Genomic DNA, 23,077 nt, shown 5'->3' with positions numbered 1-23,077 from the left:
TGACTTCAGTTCACACCTAGTCTGCTTGCTATCGCGATGATCTCTCTCTTATGTCTGTCTGATGACTGATCCGCTTGCTGATGGTGGAACTCACCTTTCTTACTTAAGCTGGCCCCATTGTGACCCTATGGCTGGACACTGCCCAAGAGTAGTTCTGGTCACATCGACATAAGGTTGTGTGTGCAAGCAATACTAGGAAACAACGAATGTACGTGTCCTGGAAGGGAAATTGGTTGGCCAGTGTCTTTTTCTTTTACTCGTTTTATCATCTCTCTTCAGCACATTTTGTTATTCTTGTTTCTTCAGCTGAACCAGTGACTCAACCATCCCTATGTGTAAGTACCTTGACAATCTTCATTGCATAACGTAATTCTCACCCCTTGCTAGCAAGTGAGTAGAGTAAAGAATCTTCTTCCAATTCTCGCAATTATTCAATTATTGAGAGAGTATCATCTCAATATTAGTCTTACCTGGAACCGTCTCATTCCAGGAGTGTTATCAATGCCATTACCAGCTTAACCGTGCTTCTGTGTTCCCAATTACCTGAAGAATCTGCCCTACCAGAGCTGATAGAAAGATCACCTAATTAGCTTAAAGGACCACTTGCATGTGGCCAGTATTGGTAATTGTGACGCGTTAGCCAATCCACTCAGTCATCGCTGTTGTGTAAATTCCAAGTTGATTAATTTGCTGACAGTGTCCAGTTTCCTTGGTAATTTCTTCCATGTTGTGAATGTAAAGAATAAATTACTGTTAAGAAACTCCCTTCCACTTGGAGACCCACCACTTCTTGCTTAATCTTACATTTTTTATTAGTTTACAGTCTTACGAGGGGTTTGTAAGGCCAAGATTATTAACTCAAAATAAAATACGCAGTCAACCCCTTGTAATCCATAATATATATATATATATATATATATATATATATATATATATATATATATATATATATATATATATATATATATATATATAATCACACACAGTTGACCCTGGTATTCTCAGGGATTTGTACCACAGCCCTTGCAAATAAGTAAACTTCAACAATATTTGAAACCCCCTCTAAAAACTATTATAACTGCCTGTTTTAACAGGTCAAACATAAAAAAACTCTAAAAAATGGTTATACCTGAATATTTAAAAAAAATAGTTTTATCACAAAAAGTGCATTTAGTCACGAAATGATATGAAAGTACAGTAATTAGGGAATATTTCTCTATGAAAAATACTGCGAATAATGTGCATATATGTTCCACAGAAAAATCCACGGATAGGTGAAGCCACAAATCAGAACTGCGAATAGGGGGTCCACGGTATATATATATATATATATATATATATATATATATATATATATATATATAATATATATATATATATATATATATATATATATATATATACTGTACCGTATACATACATACATACACACATATATATAGATATAATGTATATATATAAGTAAAGTGTCATTTGAGAAGTTAGACAAAGGAATTTAGATTTATATGAGGTCGTGAAGAGACATGGAGTGTCTATGGAATCCAAGGGGGAAACGTACAAAGGTAGGCTACTGTTGACCCAACACTCTCATACAGAAGTGAAGTGCCAGTGATGAATGCAAATAAATGGAAAGGCTGAAGCTCTGGATTTGAATTGTTTGTGATAGTATATGTAGCGTACAGAGAATTGAAAGGGAGAGAAATGAGGGAATATATAGAAGTGGTGAAAAAGTATATCATGGGTGAAAGGCTGGGTCATGTGGTGAGATGGTTTCATCAAGGGGAAAGAATGGAGGACAGCAAATTATTGAAAAACGTGTATAATTTGCAGGTGTTATGAGAAAGGAGAGGAAGACCTAAAAATTCAGGACAGAGGAAATAGAGGAAAGAAGGGACTTAATACCCAGGCAGCACATTAGAAGTGTATGATGCAGTGTGCGTGGGGCGGAGGGGGGAGTTTCTGTGTTCTAATGGTGAGCCTTCTGTGCAGGTGCATGAGGCAACTAATGTTGTGGAAGTCTTGTGCACAAGGGTTCATCCAAAACATAGCAGCTAAAGTATAAATGTGGCAGTGACTGTAGGCTAGTCTTGTTTTTTTTCTCTGGAGGCACCTCTGGTTAAAGTAAACAGCTTGGGATATATATATATATATATATATATATATATATATATATATATATATATATATATATATATATATATATATATATGTATATATATATATATATATCACGGTTCATGTAAGAGGAATTCAGATATTCCAGGTGTTTTAATTTCTGCTACTCTTGTTTATTCAAGGAGTCAGAACACATGAATATACATAAATCAACAAATGCATAATGCATTATCATCCAAAATCCGTGATCAATACATCCACAGCAAAAATATCTAAAACAAATACGGACGGCTCGTATACGTAAACGGAAGAGATGGACATTCAAGTTTACACAAAATGAGTTGGAATGTGTCAATTATTTGCCACGTGATGCTTGAGGTAAAAGATTTTCAATCAAGCAGAGAACAGAAATGTTCACTTTGTTCCTTTTTATGTCTCAACTGAACAAATTATGTTACTGGAAATTTATGATTTTTTTTTCTCTCTGTGTTTGCAGCTACTGTCACGATTTAAAATAAACAGGGTTTCTTACTCATGAAGTAGCCTACTGGATAATTTAAATCATAAAGCCTGTGACAGTCAAGAAAGGTCAACAGATGGAGCCACCTAGTTCACAAGGATACCAGAGCAAAAACTCAGGTTCCCGAAATTAATTACTCTCATGCTCCGACAACCTTACTAACCTTAGTTGTCTCAGGTTTAGACGAAAGGGTTAGAAGTTGCTGGTTAAACCACTGTTTATCTTGTGCCATTATTAAATTAAGTGTACTTTTGAGATACTGATATGGCTAATACGTTCATGGCAGCACTAGTCTGAATTGCTGTACGTTTTCATAAAATTCCACGGTGCTTTTGTTTCCTGAAGCAGTGAATTTGTACCCAATAGTCCACCGTGGTTGGAAGATATCCGTGCTAGGCTATAATTTCCAACGACACCTGAGCTAAGCTTGTCCAAACAATTTAACGACATCAACAAGAGCACAACTTCTTGCCAGGTCCAGTCAATCAAGCTGCTTTTACAGTTTCCTCATTACCGTCTTTATTACTCGGTAAGCCAAAATAACTCGTAAGTGATTTGGCAGCAGGTACCGAGGTACCTCATCCTCTGGCCATTTTGCTCATTGCCAAAACGTTCAATACCTCAAATGTTTAAATGTAATGAAAACAAAAACGTTCTTTTCAGCTGTCGTATATCACTTTTCTGCTTTTCTTGTTTCTATAAGATGCGTCTGTATTTTTATGTAGTTTATCTCTGTCCGCGGTATTTTATTAGTTTTTCTATGTTAAACAAGCTTTACAAATGTATTTAAAGTAATAGTTTGTTCTAATTCAACTAAGATTGACCTTTAATCATTTTAAGGTCCAAGCCAGCATTTAATCCATAACCAAAATTGTAGTAAACACCTCAGGTACGTTATGTTGCTATTTTCAGGGTGTTTACTGGTTAAATTTTGCCGTATTAGCTATGGAGGGATGAAGAACTGCTGAATGCGCTGTTAGGCAACTCAAGCCGCGTAGTCTTCAAAGGTCAAAAATGCAGCGACCGACAAAATTTACTTTAAATTCTTACAAAGCAAGTAAAACATAGAAAAACGTTATTGCCATAGTATGGTTCAAAATGACAAATGTCACTTTACGGGAAAACAAAAATTTTAAAATATTAATCATAACCATTGTAGTCCACATATAGCACGTACTTTAAATACTACAGTATAAGGGATGAAGAACTCGCTGAAACCAAAAAATGTAGCGACTGTTTTCATTCATACAAACGCCCAAGGAAAAATTTTATTCGGGTATGGTTACAAAATGAAAATGTCACTTTACGGGAAAACAAAAATAATGAAAATATTTCTCAGGACACCCTTATTTTCTTAGCCCTGCAGAAGTTTTAATGAAAACAGATAAAGAACTATATATTAAACGAAAATTTAATTTTAAAATGACATGGAAGTAGTGTAAAGATTTGTTTTATTTCCGAAAGTAAGAATGGCTTATGTATATAATTTGCTGTAAATGTTTTAAATTTGATTCACACAATCTAAAAGTATATTTCGTTAGCTATTTCATTGATCGAGGATAGTGCGTTAATGCCAAAGCAGGCTTAATTCTAATCTTTGCATAGGATTTAGCTTGCGAACGCGAGCTGGAACGGCCGTTTAACTTTCAAACAAGGTCGTTAACTACAGACGGTAGAGGGGAGGCCCGCCCACTCGTCGGTCCACTACAATTCCACAAATCCACAACACTTCTGTTTTCGGCCAACGTCTTGGTCAGACAACAGTCGGGCTTTCTGTCCGACTGCCGTTTGTTTGTTTGTTTTTATTGGTGTTATGCTGTTTGCCGTTTTGGTTTTTTTCTCGATTTATGTGTTATGTTGTTTGCTAATGGATTCTGTCATGCAGCCCCGTAATTTACAACTGCCTGTGGAGAGGAAACCTGTAAACCTTAACACCTTGTCTGAAAGCTAACGGCCGCTCCAGCTCGCGTTCGCAAGCTAAATCCCCATGTAAAGATCTTCTGGTTCAAGTGTTAGGAAAAATACAAATTACTTGAAAAATTTGCTCACCTTAATACAGGCAATAGTAACATTTTCGCCTAAATGTCATACGGTTTTGGTAAGGATGGTAACCTTTGTAATAAACGTAAAAAATTTACCAATCTATATAGAAATATTGCCTTTTACATGGATATTGTTAAATGGGCATCTAGCAACCTGAGCTGCTCTACAAGGTGCACTTATACGGGCTCCTCAAGAATCAAGAACCCATACCGACATAGGGATTGGTTCGGCTTACAAGACATCGACGAATGTCACTGTATGGAAGAGAACGGAAGCGACTGTCCATTTCTGCATATCTTTTACATATCCCTCATCTCCTATCGAGCTGCTGATAAACCACCACATTCAGTTACCGATTTAAATGTCAAAAAGCTACTCTGTGAATGCCTTCCTTTTCTTAAGAATTGCGTATGATACATGTCATATAATAAAATTGCATTGTTTATATATATATATATATATATATATATATATATATATATATATATATATATATATAATATATATATTATATATATATATATTATATATATATATATATATATATATATATATATATATATATTATATATATATTATATATATATATATATATATTATATATATATATATATATATATATATATATATATTATATATATATATATATATATATATATATATATATAATCCCGTCGAACAACGGTATACTTTTCTAAAGCTCCATCAGACGATAATTATGAAAAGTGTTTGGAAATTGCTGGAACGAGAAGAGAGAAGTAATAGCCGCTAAGACAGCATCAAAATACAAAAGGAGGAATCAAGCTAACAATGAGTTTAATATAGGTTGTAAAGTCCCCGCTCAATGGGTTCTCTATTATGAACATCCCGTTTTCTGCGGTGCCTTCACAGGCGTCCTAAGGTCGCACGTACACAATCTTATTATCATGATTGTGATTTGTATATTTATTACCTGTTCATTTGCCCTTGTACCACGTATATATGTCAGTGTTTTTGTGTACAACCAGCTGTTGTTAATCATCATGTTTTCTGTATGTACCTGTCCTGTTTTGTGTAGAGAAATAGTTTGACCTCAGGTCACTTGTAAATCTTTGTACTCCCGCGGTCTCTGCATTTACACAGACGTCCGCACTCCACTTTGTAAGCGGGTCGCTTCATCAATAAACCGTTACGGGCTGCTCTAGGAGCAAGAGCCCATGCTGGCACAAGGCCAGCTAAATCTAAAACAACATCAATAAACCAGCATTACTTGTCTTCCTGCACATTATTTCGCACCTCTTTCACAAGGTAATCTGAAGGGATATTAGGAAAGGGAGATAAACTGAAGGAAGTAGCGCAAATCCTTATAGACCAAAAATGCACCCAAGTTTCTTCGACGCAAACGAGTTTTCTGTACAGCGTATAATGCTTTATAAAAATATCGGCTACAAGCCTACGAAGTTTTCGGCTTTTCGCAACGATCAGTTACTCCCCAGATGCGGTCCAATGAAGATGTGTTGCACGCCTCCAGAAAGCGCTGCCAGATGCAAGATCCATGGCTAATCCTAACCTTAAATAAAATAAAAACTACTGAGGCTAGAGGGTTGCAATATGGTATGTTTGATGGTTGGAGGGTGGATGATCAGCATACCAATTTGCAGCCCTTTTAGCCATGGTAGTTTTTAAGATATGACGGCGGACGGGCAAAGACGTCACAGTAGGTTTCTTTTACAGAAAAGTAAAACTATGGACAGAGGATGCCATTATCGCAATGCAGACCAGGCTTTTTAAACCTGAAAGCTAATTTCAGATGAGTTATATGATCTGTGGAAAACTTAAGATGACAGTAGCCTACAGAAAATGTATTTTTAGTAGAGAAATGAGAGCTGATAAAAGATAAAAACAAAAAAAATGACTGACTCTCTAAACAGCAAATTTTGTAATAGATCAGGTAAATAAGAATAAAAAGTCATATTTTTACAAATATAAAAAGAAATTGCTGTTCACAAGGAAGGAGGTTATACTAAGGTTAACAGGTTGTTTTATGCCGCGTCCATGTGGTCGAGCTCTGTCCGGAGACTGTACCTTACCAGAGATGCCCAAACGGTAGGGCAGCAAGACAGCTGGGGAATAGGGTATTAGGTAGTCAGTCGGCAGCGAGTCGAGGCAGTGATCTGTCGGGGCAGTGTAGTACGATAACGATGGTGGGCGTCTTAAGTACAAAGAAGATAGCGCTCAATACCATAATGATTGGCGCATGTATAAAGAAGAAACTAATAAATCTTCAGAAAAATAAATGGGGTGGCTGAACGACGTAACATATTTAGAAACTTGCGTGAATTACAAGATGAAAGTGTCTGGCAGCGTCGTCGTTCCATATCCCAAGTCAAAACAACGGGCATTGTTTGTGTTTGCGCCGTCTTTAACTGCAACACAGGCCATTCGTGGTTTTGCCCGCTGAATGTGTCCGTTTACTGGCAAAGCCTCTGTTCCTGCGGGCATTGCTCGACCGTGTGGACACGGCACTAGAACAGCATATGCATAGCCTGGTCCTCATGAGGTCCCTAGTGTTAGTTTCATAGCATTTTTCTGGATGAATTCTAAGAAATTCTGTTGGAAAAATGCCTATCCCAGGGCAGTGCATTAGGAAAGATTCAAGCTTAAATATAAAAATGTAAACGATGAAAGGATATATAAGAAATTAGTTAGAAGGTTAAATTTAAATAGAGAATTCCTACTGGACTTGGCAGAAGGGGAAATCATCTGTGGACAGAACACTTACAACTAGAAAAATATATTAAATGTGTTGAAAATGCATTAATTTTGTTGTAAGTGCACGATCACGAGCAATGCTTGTTATACAAAAATGAAAAGCTAACCCATGGGTAAAAAGGAGCAATTGCGATCTGTCAGATGGTCATGAAACGCCAGACACAGTCAGAAATCCAATGATAAAGAATGCATTAAAGTGAGATCAGAAGAGCATGGAGTCCCATAAACAATATCATAATCATGGTTGTAATGCAAAATGATTATTTTATGGTAAAAGTGGATTGTATTCCCGATGTCTTTCAACCCCAGTAAATATTGGCAAGGATGACCGCTCTGTTATCAGTAATGGAATAATGCACCATTACCTCAATGCACGACAGTAGTCTGAATGCACTTTGTATCTGATCCCAGTGCACCACTTCCTAATTAGAGTGCATCTTTCCTTGTGGTTCCTGTGCACTAACTAATTCATATAACACTTTCTCTTTGGGCAACTATATAGGCATCTGTATTCAATTGGCAGGATTATTTTCCTTGATAGTGAATCATTTACAAAGTCTGAATACAGTAAGAATATTACCAACTAACAAATACATTATGCTACGAGAGAAGATTAAAACTAACCAAGTAAAATGCATTATTCCTTATGGTCCCAATGCACCAACTTAATTCACGTAACAACTGTTCTTTGGGTAACTATAGGCTATAGGTAACTATATATCTTCACTTGCAGGATTATTTTCTTTGATAAAGTGAATCATTTTAAAAAGTCTGAATAAAAATAGAATATTACAAAACCAACAAACACATTATGCTATGAGAGAGAAGTTTAAAACTTTACCACCTTGCTAGGTAGCTACCTCTTAATTTAAGCTACAAGCCTAACTGTTTCTGAATAAAAATAGAATATTACAAAACCAACAAGACACTTTAAGACTTCTGCCAGAAAAATTCATATCCTATAGACTTAGCTGGAGCAAATAAAATAAAATATTGATATCAGATATGATAAAAAGGATGAATGATACAGAAGCTTTAGTAAAGAAATATGACTCTATTTAAATTAACTATTTTTAACAAGCTATAAACTTTGAGATTTAACCATTGTAGGAATGAAAAAATTTGATACCAGACAACAAGCGCATTTTTATGCAGTGTTGTGCATTCAGACCAAGTGGTTAGTGGATTTAGACCAGGCTGGTGGTGCATTGGGTCCAGGCTAATGGTGCATTCGGTCTGGTGCATTCAGACAATGGTGCATTTTGTCTAGTTTCCTCACTAGGTATTCCTAATTTCCGAGCGGTTATCGTCACATGACTCAATTAGAAGTTGCTGTGGGATGTAGAGAGAAAAACTCTGTATGACGTACTTCGCTTTCCATGTTGCATATGAAGTAAGTAGTTTTGTCCCTTCCCCCCTTACGTAATTTGCCAATCTCTCTCTCTCTCTCTCTCTCTCTCTCTCTCTCTCTCTCTCTCTCTCTCTCTCTCTCTCTCTCTCTCTCTCTCTCTCTCTCAGGGTGTGTGTCTGTGGGTGTAAAACCTACTCCTACTCACCAGTGTATTTTCATGCATCGGACGATTTTTATTCACTTATCTTTGAACACCATAAAACGTTATCAAAACTTGTTTTCGCCACGTATTGCAAAATTCTCTCTCTCTCTCTCTCTCTCTCTCTCTCTCTCTCTCTCTCTCTCTCTCTCTCTCTCTCTCTCTCTCTCTCTCTCTCTGTGTGTGTATTTTCGTTCATAGGACGATTTTTATTCAGTTATCTTTGAACACCATAAAACGTTATCAAATCAACTTGTTTTCGCCAAGTATTGCAACATTAGTGTAAACCCAAGAATACTGATAAAATGGAAAGGATGAATGCTACGAGTGGATAAATTGAATTTAACATTTATTTTTAAATGTTTCCAAAATCAAAAGGCCTGGTGTAAAACTGACTTGATATTTATGAAATGGATCACCTAAGATTGGCACAAATATGTTAACACCGAAAAAAAATGAGTGGCACGCAAATGGGTTAAAATGGTTACAGTTAAAAATGCAGCAGTCTGTATAGGCTACACTGATATTGAATGTCTGGTGATGCTCATGAAAAATTCCTTGTCTGTGCGAAAACGTCTCCCGGTATTATCTGCACTATGGACACAGGCCTGCTAGGAATTTACTATTTACAAGAGTGCCAGAATATCATTCTCTATCAGGCATAACATACAATATACAGTACAACACACATGCGTTAATACCAACAAATAAACAATTTATAAAGGAGCATAAGAACACAAATATATGCCAAACATTTTGACTGAAATATATGATTCCGCAACGGGCAAAGAATAGAGTACAGGAAACTACATATAATTAGTACCCAAAATTAATGGAAAAGTGTTCTGCGAGGGGAATTTCTCATACTCATCGTCATCATATCAAATATTTCATATTTCATGGTCCCTACTTGTGTGAATTGGGAACTATGAGTCTGATATACAGTATACGTAATGTAATGCCCAATATTGTTTCAATGTCTTTTCACAATATCGACGCGTTCATGCACAACACTTCACAAGTCGGTGACGAAAAATTGAAAACGTATAATAATGCATTCATACAATTATGTTATCTATGTTTTGAAGATTATAGTTAAAAATGTCATTTGATTATTTAAAGATGCTATGTCGCAGAACTAGGTTATATATTTTGCAACTAAAAGAGAAGCATTCTTTCAAATGGAGAGACAGTGGAGTGAACGTCGACCGCGTCCCGAAATGCCCAAGGAAAAGCGCGAGGCAGTGTTGACCGATCAGCTGGGCACTCGAGGAGAAACGTCCGCCGACGACGTTTATGCCAAGGCAATGGAATTACATGTGTGGGAGGGCGATGCCAAGTATGGCTTGCCCTCAATGGACCTCAAGAGCCTGCAGATGTTGGTGAGAGCGCAACTTTAAGTTAAATGGCTTGTTTTTTTGTAGAGTAGGCACACTGCCGTTCCGGTATGTTCTAAAACCCGTTATCTGAGGTCTGACCCAGGCTAGTCCGGTAGGCTTGACGATACCACATGCCCAACAGTGGGCTGTAAAAGCGGGGTCAGCTAATGGTTAGTCTGGAAGGCCTGACAATGCCACGTGCCCAGCAGTGGACTGTAATACCTGGGTCAGCGAATGGTGTCATTTTACTCCGATACCACAAATCGATATAGTGCTTTTTTTTAATTCGCATTAAACAGCGAAAATCATGCAAAACTCAATGGAAAATGACCTGTCTCCTGTCAGATATGTCAGACATTTAAAAGTGACCAAGCCTGAAGCCGACCCACCATGAAGAGACCTCTTTGGCCTGGGGCCTTGAAAGATCTGCCCTGGTGCCAATTTTACAGAACAACAACTTGACAGGCCTTTGAATGTCTTTGAGACAAACCCTGAGGTTATAATAATAAGATGACAGGGATTGTTTTTCATTTCCAGATATTCTAATCTTCCTATTCTGCCCTGCTTAGGATTTGTCTCCAGTCCATTTCTTCTCCACGACCTGTGAACGATAACATATTTTTCTTATTTTTTACAAAGATTTACTGGTCTATGTTTAGCCCATTTATAAATATTTAACATTTTCGTCTAGACTAGAAACATCATACAGTAGTTACAGCTAAGTAACTGCAGGGGTAAGCTGTTTGTATAAAGAATTGGCACTCTCTCTAAGGTCCCGTGCTGGCACAAGGCCACCTTAATCTTAACTATTTTGTCAGTACTTGTAGATGTACATTTATCATTGTTATCTGTTTGTATACGATTGTTTATTTGTTCACTTGTCCAACTTACTCCATGTTATGCTTTATTTCATATTTGCTTGCTTACTACTTTATTCTTTACCTATGATATTAAAAAATCATGATACTTGTAGAAAGGGGAAATGCCTCCAAACATACCGTGACCACTGAAAGTGTCCCCTGGAGACAGTCTTAAGCTGCTTATCTGTGGATTTAAATGCATGTGGAGCTGTTTGAAATATTGGCAACAGCGCCAAAATGAGTTGCCATTTTGATAGAAAATCTGATTGTGTTTTTTATTATTGCATAAAAAAACTTTATCAATCATGAACTTATGTAATTGACTTAGAATTCTGCGTAACGAAAAAGATATTTGATATCTATAATGGGAGAAATGGTTTTATCTCTGATATGCAGAGATTAAGCACATGCAGAGAGGACCCAAACAGCCCCACCAACAAGCTCATTTCATTTTGGTTTTAGTATAGCTTGTTTAGGCCCATGTGATTACCCTAGGGTACTTGTGTGCTTATGCTAGAATTTTTTTTTTTATTTTTACATTAATGGAATCATAGTCGTGCAATAGGCAGTTTTTTTTTTACTTTGAACTATTATTTGATATTGGAGTTTTTATGCTGTGATTGTAAATCTTAAAATGATTAGTACAAAACTCGAGTTGTTCTGACTTGATATACAAACCGTCGGTCCTTTACATTAGGATTTACTTACGGCGAAGCTGGACACAGCCGTTAAACTCTTGAACAAGGCAGTTAGGCAGTAACTACTGTCTGGTAGGGGGGAATACCCGCCTGCCCGGATGTAAACATTCTAGTTTCCTTTTGGCCGTCATGCGTTGCAAATGTGTTTTTGGATATCTGGTGGGATCTTTCTCTATTTTTGTGTATGTATTGCGTGTGTTTGATATTTATTAATATAAACCGATGATTTGTGATAGCCTTGCATAAACTGTTGCTCCCCTGCATCTGGGTCTTGGGTTTGACGGCCAAGGGCGTATTTAGAGGGGTGTAGCCTAGTGGCAATGCTTCTCTTCCAGTAGCCCTTTACAGGCAGTCCCCGGTTTACGATGGTTCCGGCTTACGACGTTCCGAGGTTACGACGCTTTTCAAATATATTCATCAGAAATTATTTCCCGGCTTACGACGCATGTTCCGGGGTTACGACAGCGTCGACGCGCCCGATCCGACGGAAGAAATATGGCCCCAAAACGGCAGAATAATCATAATTTGAAGGTTTTTTTGATGTAAAACTCAATAATAATGCAGTTTACATCGTTTTCAATGCACCCAGAGCATTAAAAGTAAGGTTTTCTTATGATTTTTGACGATTTTCGACGATTTTCCGGCTTACGACGATTTTCGGGTTATGATGCGGCGCAAGAACGGAACCCCCGTCGTAAACTGGGGACCGCCTGTATTTAGATACTGAAGGCGTTCCCCTGTGCATTCGGAGATATTAGATTGGGACGCAATATCTTCATTCCCCTACATTGATTGGGACGTAAGAGTTCGCTCCCCTTCTTGGGCTCCCACCCTCCATGTACAAGGGCATGACTACTTCCTTTCCACTTGTGCTGAGTGTTGTTTTCACCGTCTGCGCTATAGAGAGTTGCGGGGGGTTGGTTGCGGGCGTCGTCGATAAGTTTCGTTTCCACAGTGCCCTTGGTGGCCAGCCCTCCTTCCTTCTCTCTCCCTGTAGATTCTCCCTTATCTCTCCTTCGGTAGAGATCTGACTCCTTCGCCCTCTTCGCATGCTCATTTGGCGAAGACCACGGGGAGGGGGGGGGTTGTGGTCGGGCAACCTCTTCTAAGGGGCCTCCTCTCTGCTGCGTAGGGCAGTTCCCCTCGGAGCGAGAGGAGTCTCCCTCTACTAATTATCTTTGCTTTTTCTTTCAGGTTGACAGTGAGCATCGTAGGCACAGCAGGAGTTGGCTGGATATCTCAGTTGGGATATCTTTGCATGAAGGAGTTCCAACATTCATTCAGTGTTGCTTTAGGATCGACCACAGTACCTGGTTGGAATGGCATAGTTCCATGTCAGGGTCATTCCGACTCTGTTCCTGCCGATGTGGATCGATCGCTGCCATTGCTGGCCTTCATGTATGCTGTGGCGCTGCCTCTGGCATATCTGTGGTCCATCTGCCCCTGCTGTTTCCTGTGTTATGCTCCTGTTGACTCGACGACAGTCTCTGGGTGACACTTTCTGGTCTCCTGCTGCAGCCGTCCTGAATGAAGGAAGAACAGGCGAAGGGGATTAATACCTCGACTCCTTCTCAGATGTCGTAAGTGGACTCCAAATCCTTCGGCACCTATTGTCGGGTTCGAGTTCATCTTGTTCCCCTCCTCCTTGGACTTTGTATCGATGATCCAGATCAGTCGTTATTTTGTCCTATTAGGGAGCTGTGGTACTTTCCAAAAAGGCTTGACATTCCTAACCTGGATGTTGTGGACGTTTCCACTAGAACTGTCTCTCCCAAGGAAGAAGTGTCTAATGACACATCTTTCTCATGGCTTCATGAAACAATCGAAGGAGGTACTCGGCAGCTGGCGACAACGATACCGGTACTTTCCACCCTAGAGCTCACGCAGTCAATGGCTTGGTTCATCCCTCGCATTCTGAAAGTTTCTGTCAATCTGGAAGCAAGATGTGGTCTCATAGACCACACTTGTTTTCCTGTGGTCTTGCCCACAGGCCCTTGGAACATTTTTTCCTTGGCCCTGTGGTGGTTGCTCAACAAGCTGTGTTTTCTTACCTGGCTCCTTCAAGAGCATCTCGCCTAAGGTCTTGGTTCTGGAAGTGAGAAGGATACCAAGAGTGACTGGCCTCTCTTCCTCCTCCCTCCCTGTCCTCCTACTTCTCCTCCTTCAGGATCACAATAGGACTCGAATCAATACTTGCTGGATCTGGCGTCTGATGTGGTAAGACTACACATCGAGCACCCGTTCTATTTTTCTTCTAGGATCATAGAAGCAATTCTGCTCCTTCCTCTAGCAGGAGGAGGAAGGAGAGACTGGCAATAAGGGAAACCTATCTCAGGTTTTCCTTACTGCCTCCGACTCTAAGATTCTTCCAGCCTGTTTCGTATGAGTTACAGTACATTTCCTCACTCATGCAAAAAGGTCCAGTATCTAACATTTGACCTTGCAGTTCCTACACTCCAATCAATATGTCAGAGGCACGGTACTCCTCCTCGCTCGGTTCCTCAGGTACTGAGAGCAGGGGTGTGGTCTCGACAGACCACTTTCACCTCTTTCTACCTTCGGAACATTGCCCACAAGTCCTTGGACGCTTTTTCCTTGGGTCCTGTGGTGGCTACTCAGCGTGTAGCTTACCTGGCTCCTCTAACAGGACATGGTTGCATCTTGCTTAAGATGTTCAGGTGTGGATGTGAGAATGACTGCAGGAGTGACTGGACTCTCCTTCTCTTTACTTCTCATCCTTCCTATCTTCCTTCAGGCAGAGAGTGGACTCAAGCCAGTTGATGCAGGAAAGTCTATACATCGAGCTTCCTCTCTATTTTTCCTTCCAGGATTATAGAAGCAAACCCACTCCTTCCTCTAGCAAGGGGAGGAAGGAAACCCTGACAATAAGACAAACCCGGTACAGGCAGTCCCTAGTTATTGGCGGGGGTTCCGTTCTGACGGAGTGGCGATAAGCAAAAATCACTGGTAACCGAAAATTGGTGGTTTTCGGCGCTTATTGGCGTTGATAACCGGGTATCACCGCTGATAACCAGATATTGGTGCCTCTGTTAGACCATATATTGGCACCAATACCCAATAAGCGGAAAACAGCAATTTTTGGTGCCGAAAATTGCGATTTTTGTTGCTAGACAAGCGCCGTAAAACCGGGTCGCCAATAACTGACCCCGCCGACAACGGGGGACTGCCTGTACTTGTATTTGCCTTATTGTCTCCGACTCTTAAGGTTCATCCTAGCCTTTTTCTGTATGCATTTACATTTTCCTCCCTCATGCAAAAATGACCCAGAAGCCTGACAATTGATCATGCGGTACTATAGTGAACCCCCTGTATTCGCGGGGGATGCATTCCAGACCCCCTCGCAGATAGTTAAAATCTGCGAATACCTGCTACCCCCCCTCTGTAAAAACGCTTATAACTGCCTATCGTGAAAGTTCAAATACCAAATGTATACTTAAAGTATCATCAAATATACCTGAAATTATTATCATACTACTGTATTAATCTTTGAAATTATATTATTCATATTTCAAAGTCATCTTAAACATTAGTACACTTAAAAATATATACATATGTACTTCTAAGCCTTCCAGTTGAAGCAAAGAGAAAGAGAGTTACCACTATGAATTATATTCAACAAGGCTGGCTGGGGCAAAAGAGGGAGAGAGTGAGTTTATCTCTTGAATCTCTCTGACAACAAAAAAATTTGTTTGTTTTTGTGTTCCAAAGATGTATACCTTTAATACACATTTTTAAAACACTATGAACACAAAAAACACACACACACACTCAAAGTATCTTTTCCTTAGAGAGAGAGAGAAAGGGCTGAATTAAGTATCAATTTGTCAGAGGCAGGTTTCTCTTCCTTGCTCTATCGACCAGGAAGAATATCCCAGGTGTGGCGAACTCCAGTCAGTTCAAGAGGCTCACTCAGATTCCTCCCTCCAGCCAGTGAGTCTTCCTAATGTAAAGGACCAATGGTTTGTGTATCGTGTAGGAACAAATCACAATTTTTTGGAAGTAAATTGTATTTTTCCTAACTGTACAAACCTGAGGTCCTTTACATTACATTTTTATGCTGGCCTCATGCCACCCCTCAATCTGACACCTGGGCCAAAAGGCAAATTGGAATGTTTACATCCGGGCAGGTGGTATTCCTGTCTACCGGAGGGTAGTTTGCCTAACTACCTTGTTTGAAAGTTCAATGGCCGTTTCCAGCTCTGTTGTAAGTAATTCCTAGTGTAAAGGACCTCAGGTTTGTATAGTTAGGAAAAATACAATTTACTTTAAAAATTGTGATTTTGTAATATCTTTTATCTTTTAAAGGCATACGTGAAGTTTTCTGGAGCACCAGTTACTATTGTGAAATCAAGCAATCCATTTAGGTCACCCACAGGACAGCTTCCTGTCTTCAAGTGTTCTGAGGGTGCCTTCTCTGAGTTCTCTCAGGTTACTACATTCCTTCGAAAGCAGGTACAGTTTTTGTCAATTTTCTGTTTCACTGTAGATTTGTACACTAAGCCCCAAAAATAGTTTTTTGAAATTAATCTTACCTCTCTATTATGACAGCTGTATTTCTGAGACAGAGGACAATAGTGTGAAAAGTAAAAATTTAATAGGATCGTTTAGTTTGAGCCGTCTACTCGCCCATCCTTTTGCAGATGGTTGGAGCGTCTATAGTTTTCCATTCAGTTTTTTCTGTCGTCTGCCTGTGAGGACACGTTGGACAATGTTTACGTAATTTCATTGATTGGATCATTATCTGAATTTGGTTTAGGTTTTCTTGTGTTTTATGTTTGTCATTACATAGGATATATTCCAAAGAGGAGAGAGAGAGAAGTCATTTCCAGTCTGTAAGGTAAGAGGGTGCATACCCAGCTTTACTCTTCAGTTTACAGTGGTCACAACCAATGTGTTAAATGTAGGAACAGCGATCGCTAGATCAGTGTATTGGTTGGTCAGATGAAATAGTGAATACTGTATTTATTTAAAGTATAAGCAGATGTAAGAAGCAGATAAGAATAGGAAAAGACAGAAAAAAATTCTTCTAATTCTAGGACAGGAAGTGAGGCTGGGAGTAAGTTTCTCATTTTTCACAACCTTTCAAATAGTGGCTCTTGCCGCTCTCCCTGTTTTCCTAGTAATGCTCCTCCTTCAAAATTTTCTCTTCTCAAAGCTCCCTGTATTGTTCAGGATATGAGGTTTGGCAATTAGAAGCGATGTGGTCATAATTATAGTCTTAGGGCCACTTGCTGCTCTATCGGCCCAATTATTTGTCCTTTTTAGGGTTTCCCCCTTGCAATGAAGGAAGTGTCAGCGCCCTCCCTCCTTGTTAGCCATACCCTAACCATGCTCTGTGATGCTCCTTCTACTGTTGGAGGTACAGGGAAGCCAGGTATGTCTGGGAGTGGGAGCGATTTGTTTCCGTTGTCTTCTTCCTTTGGCCAACCTGGTGCTTGTCACGTACAGGTTGGTACTCGGTCACCAGAGGATAAGCTTTCATCAAGGTTTGTCCATTCTCACTCTGACAGGCCTCAGACTGTCAGGAAGCTTGTCATAGCAAAAGGTTTTTCAAGAGAGGTTGCAAATGCTGTTGCTGGATGTAGACGCAAATCATCTTCCAAGTTCTACCAAGCCAAGTGGGTAGTATTTCACAGATGGTGTAAGAGACGTGCCATCTCTTCTTCTGAAACATCGATAGTCCAACTAGCAGATTTTTTACTCTACCTGAGATCTTCTCAAGGCTTGTCGACACCTATGATCAAAGGCTACAGATCTATGCTTAATTCAGTGTTCAAGCAGAGAGGTTTGGACCTTTCTTCAAACCCAGATATTTCGGACTTAAGTCATTTGATACCACGAAACAGAACACTTAAGCTCCGGTTTCATGGAACCTGGATGTAGTGCTGCATTAGTTGTCAGGCCCCCTTTTGAACCACTTCACACATCTTCTTTTAGGGACTTATCCAGGAAGACTATTTTTGATCGCCTTAGCCACAGCAAGGTGAGTCAGGGAATTGCAAGCTCTGGATAAACAAGTTGGTTTCTCCCAAGGAGAGGCAGTATGTTTGTACATCTGAGGGTTCTTAGCAAAGAACAAGAACCCTTCTAGTCCATGGCCTCGTTCATTCTCTATTAAGAGTCTTGCAGAGTTGGTTGGACCTTTGGACCAAAAGAGTTTTATGCCCAGTGAGAGCATTAAAACATTACCTTGAGAGAACCAGGAAGATCAGAGGGGATTTTCATAACATCTGGTGCTTGGTTACGAATCCTTTGCATCCTCTCTCCAAGAATTCCCTCTCCTTTTTGAGAGATGTAATTGTGGAATCTCACTTGGGGATCCAAGAAGATAATTTACCTTTGTTAAAGGCAAAGGCCCATGGCATGTGGGTAGTAGCCACATTGTTGGCTTTTGAGTGCAACCTCTTTCTTATGGCTATTATCCAGTCGACTTATTGAAAGTGTCGCTTGGTCTTCTCCAACCATTATTTACATGATGTCAAAACAATGTTCGAGGACTACAGTATGCTGGGTCCATTCTCCGTGGCTGGCGTGGCACTAGGGAATGAGGGATAGGAGTAATACTTCTATTTCCCTCCATCTCTTGGCCTTTATAAGGTTGTTGAGTTATTTGGGAAGCCTGGGGGTACTTGGTACCTGGAATACCCTCCAATCTTTGATTTTAATGGATTGGTAGTGTTTTTTTTTTTTAATTAGTGTTCAGGTAACATGGTTTTTGTGGTCGTTTTTGGTTGGTGTATTTTGTTTCATGCCCAGGGCAAGGGAAATTGTTTTGTTTAACTTTGTCAGTCATAGGAGAAGTAGGGGCAACTCATAACGTCACCAGTCATGTCCCTACTGGTCGAGATGAGCAACAACCAAGAGGCAGTATCTTCCTGCTCTGGCTCTCTCCCCAAGTAAGGTTACAACAAACATTACTACAATGCTAGCTTTTCATCTATTTCAAATGCTTTTCCATTTATAAATGTTTTTTGAGTAGTACATGTCCAAACTTCCCACCTCCTGTCATTGTGGGATTCAGCTATGTAATTACTTGGTAAGTTACATAATAAAAATGACATTTTTATAATAAAATACATGATCGGAACCCTTTCCGCTTCCCCGCACATGGACATAGAGCATAAATGAACTGAGCTCTTCAGCTATGTTGTACCTGTACTTCCCTGGAAGTTGGCAGGGCACTTACCTGCACCAAAACAAAAGAGCGCTACTGCAAATTTCAAATCTAAAGCTACCATTAAAGTAGAAACTAATAGCTATATAATTACTGGGTAAGTATATATAAAACCTTATTTTATTGTAAAAATGTCATACTGTATTTCTTACAGAAATTTGTTTCATGAAAATGGTTAGTAAATTACTACAGTATAGTAAAATTTTATTTTTATAGGCCTAGTTATGCCCATTATTACTTGTAGGTCTGAAAGCATAAATTAACATTAATAAGAATTATATTTCTCTTATAATTGACCTGTGTTGTTACAAGTTAAGGAAAGAAAAATATTATTGATGATTTTTTCCATGATCTCAGGCAGTCCATTTTGACAGTTTTCTGAAAAATAATTTTTTCATGAGCAGTACCATGCTTTACAAAATTATTTTCTTTTCATGTGAAATATTTTCTCTTTTTTTTACATTATACAGACCAATGGGTTACAGATCAAAATGCCACACTTACTTTAAGAATTTGTTTCTCTCTCTCTCTCTCTCTCTCTCTCTCTCTCTCTCTCTCTCTCTCTCTCTCTCTCTCTCTCTCTCTCTCTCTCCTTATATGCTGCCATATTGTGACCAAGACTTTTATTGATTAATGAGTTGTGTGATTAAAAATAGTAAACTGTTTTGGAAAATTGTTTGTATGTTTTTAGGACCTATACCAATGATTTTCTTTGCTTATTTTTATTCTTGATTCTTACAGAACTTCAGTTGTGACCACGAGTTGTCTGCTAAGCAGTGTTCAGAGGTTGTAGCTTATGAACATTTGTTAAGAGAGAAATTGTATCCAGCCCTTGTATATTTATGGTGAGTGAATAATCGGTATAATAGTTAATATATAATAACATTTTCAACTCCACCTATTTGCCTCAGTCATATAGAGTTCTCATTTGTAGTTGAATATCTCCGGACACACCCACACGTTTGTCTTATTGAGAAAAGAAACAAAATTGCTAAAAGTAATTTCTTATACTTTGGATGCCATTAATCCATCGTTAGGTAGTAATTACCTACCAGACTTTTTCATTTGTCCATGGTGTTCAAAGGCAGCCACAGTCTCTCCCAAGCCTTGCTTTTTAGTTTGGAAAATAGTACAGTAATTCATTTTGGGTCATCCTTTACAATCCTTTTCATATGAAATCAGATTTTTTTTCTTGTATTTCTCCTGAAAAGTGTATTAGTTATTAGGTGTTATACTTATAATAATTTATGTCTTGCCAGCTCCCTGTATGTATCCTGGCTATTAATTTGCTGTTTATTTGAGTTTTACCTTTTTTTCTCTTTATAGGTGCATAATTCAGTAATATCTGTATACAGGCAGTCCCTGGTTATCGGCGTGGGTTCTGTTCTGAGGGTGTGATGATAACCGAAAATCGCAATAACCGAAAGTCGGCGATTTTCGGGGCTTATTGGTGCTGAATAGTGCCGATTTTCAGTTACTGAGGCCTCTGTTAGGTATGGATCAATGCCAATACCCAATTATCGGCGCTGATAAACGGAAATCGGCGATTTTCGGCTCCGAAAATTGCTGATTTTCGTTGCTAGACAAGGGCCGTGAAACCGGATTGCTGTTAACTGAGCCCGCCATTAACCGGGGACTGCCTTATAAGTACAGGCAGTCCCTGGTTATTGGCGCTGATAACCAAAAATCGGCGCTTTTTGGCGCTGATAACCCCCGAAAAAGAGCCGAAATCGCCGATTTTCGGTTAGCGGTGATTTTCGGTTATCATCACACCCTTAGAAATGGAACCCCACCGATAGCTGGGGACTGCTTGTACAGTACAGGCAGTCCCCGGTTATCGGTGGGGTTCTGTTTCCGACGGCGTGACAATAACCGAAAATCGCCGCTAACCAAAAATTGGCGATAATAGCACTGATCCCTTGTTATGAGCGACGAAAATCTGGTTATCGTCGTCGCTAGACAGGTGCCGGTAACCGAGGCTGCCGATAACCGGGTACTGCCTGTATTACAGTCGACCCCCTGACTATTCGCACTTCAGGATTCGTGGATTCACCTGTTCGTGAATTTTTCTGTGGAGCATAATTCCAAGTAATGTGCAGAAAATTTGCCTGTTCAGATTTTTTCATAGAGCATATCTAAAATATTCACATATTTTCATTTTATTTTTGTCACTAAATACATTTTTTTATCATAAAAAATGTATTTAATGACAAAAATAAAATTAAAATAATATGCAGAATAATACAGGCAGTCTCCGGTTAACAGTGGGCTCAGTTAACAGTGATCCGATTTTATGGCACTTGTCTAGCTATGAAAGTCAGCAATTTTCGGCGGCGAAAATTGCTGATTTCCACTTATCGGCACCAATAATTGGGTGTTAGCACTGATACATACCTAACAGAGGTGCTGATAACTGAAAATTGGTGCATTTCGGCTCCGATAAGCCCCGAAATCGCCGGAAATCGCCAGTTTTCTGTTATCGGCAATTTTCGGTTATCATCATGCCCTCAGAACGGAACCCTTGCCTTTAACCGGGGACTGCCTACACAGCAAAATATCAACAAAATTATATTTTTTTCTTAAAAAATGTTCACCAAACAATGTACCACTATTATCACTATCTATGTTAAAAGAAAATAGTAAGGCTTGAGTACTGTATAAAAGAAAATGTGCATGCCTAAATATAGGGGTAACTTGATTAGTTTTTGCCTTGATTCTTTATGTAAGACAGGGCATTCATGCTGTCCAAATGGACCACTACTGTCTTCCCATAAACTTCTGTGCTGGAAAACTGAAGTCCCAGATGTACTGCTTTCAGTTCCTTGTCATTTATATGCCACTCTCTCTGTTCCAGGGACCATGTCCCAGAAACTTCCCAGAAACTTCCTTGCTCCCTAGAAGAGCTCCCCAAACCAGATCCAACGCATCAGAGTAAAAGTCTAGGTTTCGTGCTCAGCGGAAGAAGAGACTTCCCTTCCGCTAATCTTCCTTCTAAATTCCACTAGTGCAGGTCTTCCTTGATCTCGGGGGATAAACAGAATTTGAAGGTCTGGAAAAACCTCCCTGTCCCAGCTGATCCTTAAGCAAAATTGTAGTGGTCTCATATGAAGTCTGCCTAGGCGAACAAATCGCTCCATGGATGACAACGTTCCCAGAAGGCTCATCCACTTGTTGGCTGAGCAGTGATCAGGGTTGAGGAACTTGTTTACTGTCCTCAGACAAGCCTCCACTCTTTTCAGGGATGGAGAAGCCCAAAAACTCAAGAGTCGATCAACATCCCTAAATAGAGAATCTGTTGAGCAGGGATCAACTGGGACTTCTGAAAGTTATGAACCTCAGTTACATACTAAGCTAAGAGGAGAGTTCTTTGAAGGTCCTTTGAACACTTCTCCCTTGATTGGGCCCAAAGGAGCCAATCGTCGAGGTGTAGGGAGACCTTGATACCCATCAAATGGAGTCATTTGGCATGGGGAGCAAGAACTCTAGTGAAAACTTGTGGTGCTGTCAAGAGCCTGTAACATAGGGCGCAGAACTGAAAGACTTTGCTCCCATAGACAAACCTTAGTTACTTCCTTGATTCCTGGTGTATTGGAATGTGAAAATATGCATCCTGCATATATATTGATGTCATCCAATCTCCCTGGTGAATGGATGACAGGACGGTACGGTTTGTTTCCATCCTGAACTTTTTCTATACAAAGACGTTCAGGGCGCTGACATCTAAAATGGGCCTCCAGCCCCCTGATGCCTTGGGCAACACAAAGAGACAATTGTAAAATCCTGGGGAATTCACGTTCTCTACTATTTCTGTTGCCCCTTTTCTGAGGAGGGACGAGATTTCCTCCGAGAGGGCCGAAAACCTCTTTGAGCCTTCAGAGTATGCTGTCAATGTTACTGGTGAGCTGACTAAAGGAGGCTTTTCTTGGAAGGGAATGGTGTATCCTGCCTTGAGAATATTGACAATCC

At 39.6% G+C, this 23,077-nt stretch overlaps 1 protein-coding gene across 4 annotated transcripts in view; it reads left to right on the top strand.

Moving 5' to 3' along the window:
* Positions 1-10,168: 10,168 nt before the first annotated feature.
* Positions 10,169-23,077, top strand: part of LOC136854658 (metaxin-1) — a 66,637-nt gene continuing 53,728 nt past the window's right edge. For 2 of the 4 annotated variants that reach the window (XM_067131239.1, XM_067131238.1), the window contains exons 1-3: positions 10,185-10,361; positions 16,243-16,389; positions 19,853-19,956. In XM_067131239.1, the coding sequence (XP_066987340.1) occupies positions 10,200-10,361; positions 16,243-16,389; positions 19,853-19,956 (413 nt within the window). In that variant the 5' untranslated portion in view covers positions 10,185-10,199. Of the gene's footprint in view, positions 10,362-16,242; positions 16,390-19,852; positions 19,957-23,077 lie in introns of all 4 variants that reach the window. The other 2 variants (XM_067131241.1, XM_067131240.1) reach the window with 1 other exon arrangement.

Source organism: Macrobrachium rosenbergii, chromosome 29, assembly GCF_040412425.1.
Source record: "Macrobrachium rosenbergii isolate ZJJX-2024 chromosome 29, ASM4041242v1, whole genome shotgun sequence".
In the NCBI taxonomy this organism is placed as follows: Eukaryota; Metazoa; Arthropoda; class Malacostraca; order Decapoda; family Palaemonidae; genus Macrobrachium; species Macrobrachium rosenbergii.
Note: the sequence above shows the minus strand (reverse complement) of the source record. Positions and strands in the feature narration are given on the sequence as shown.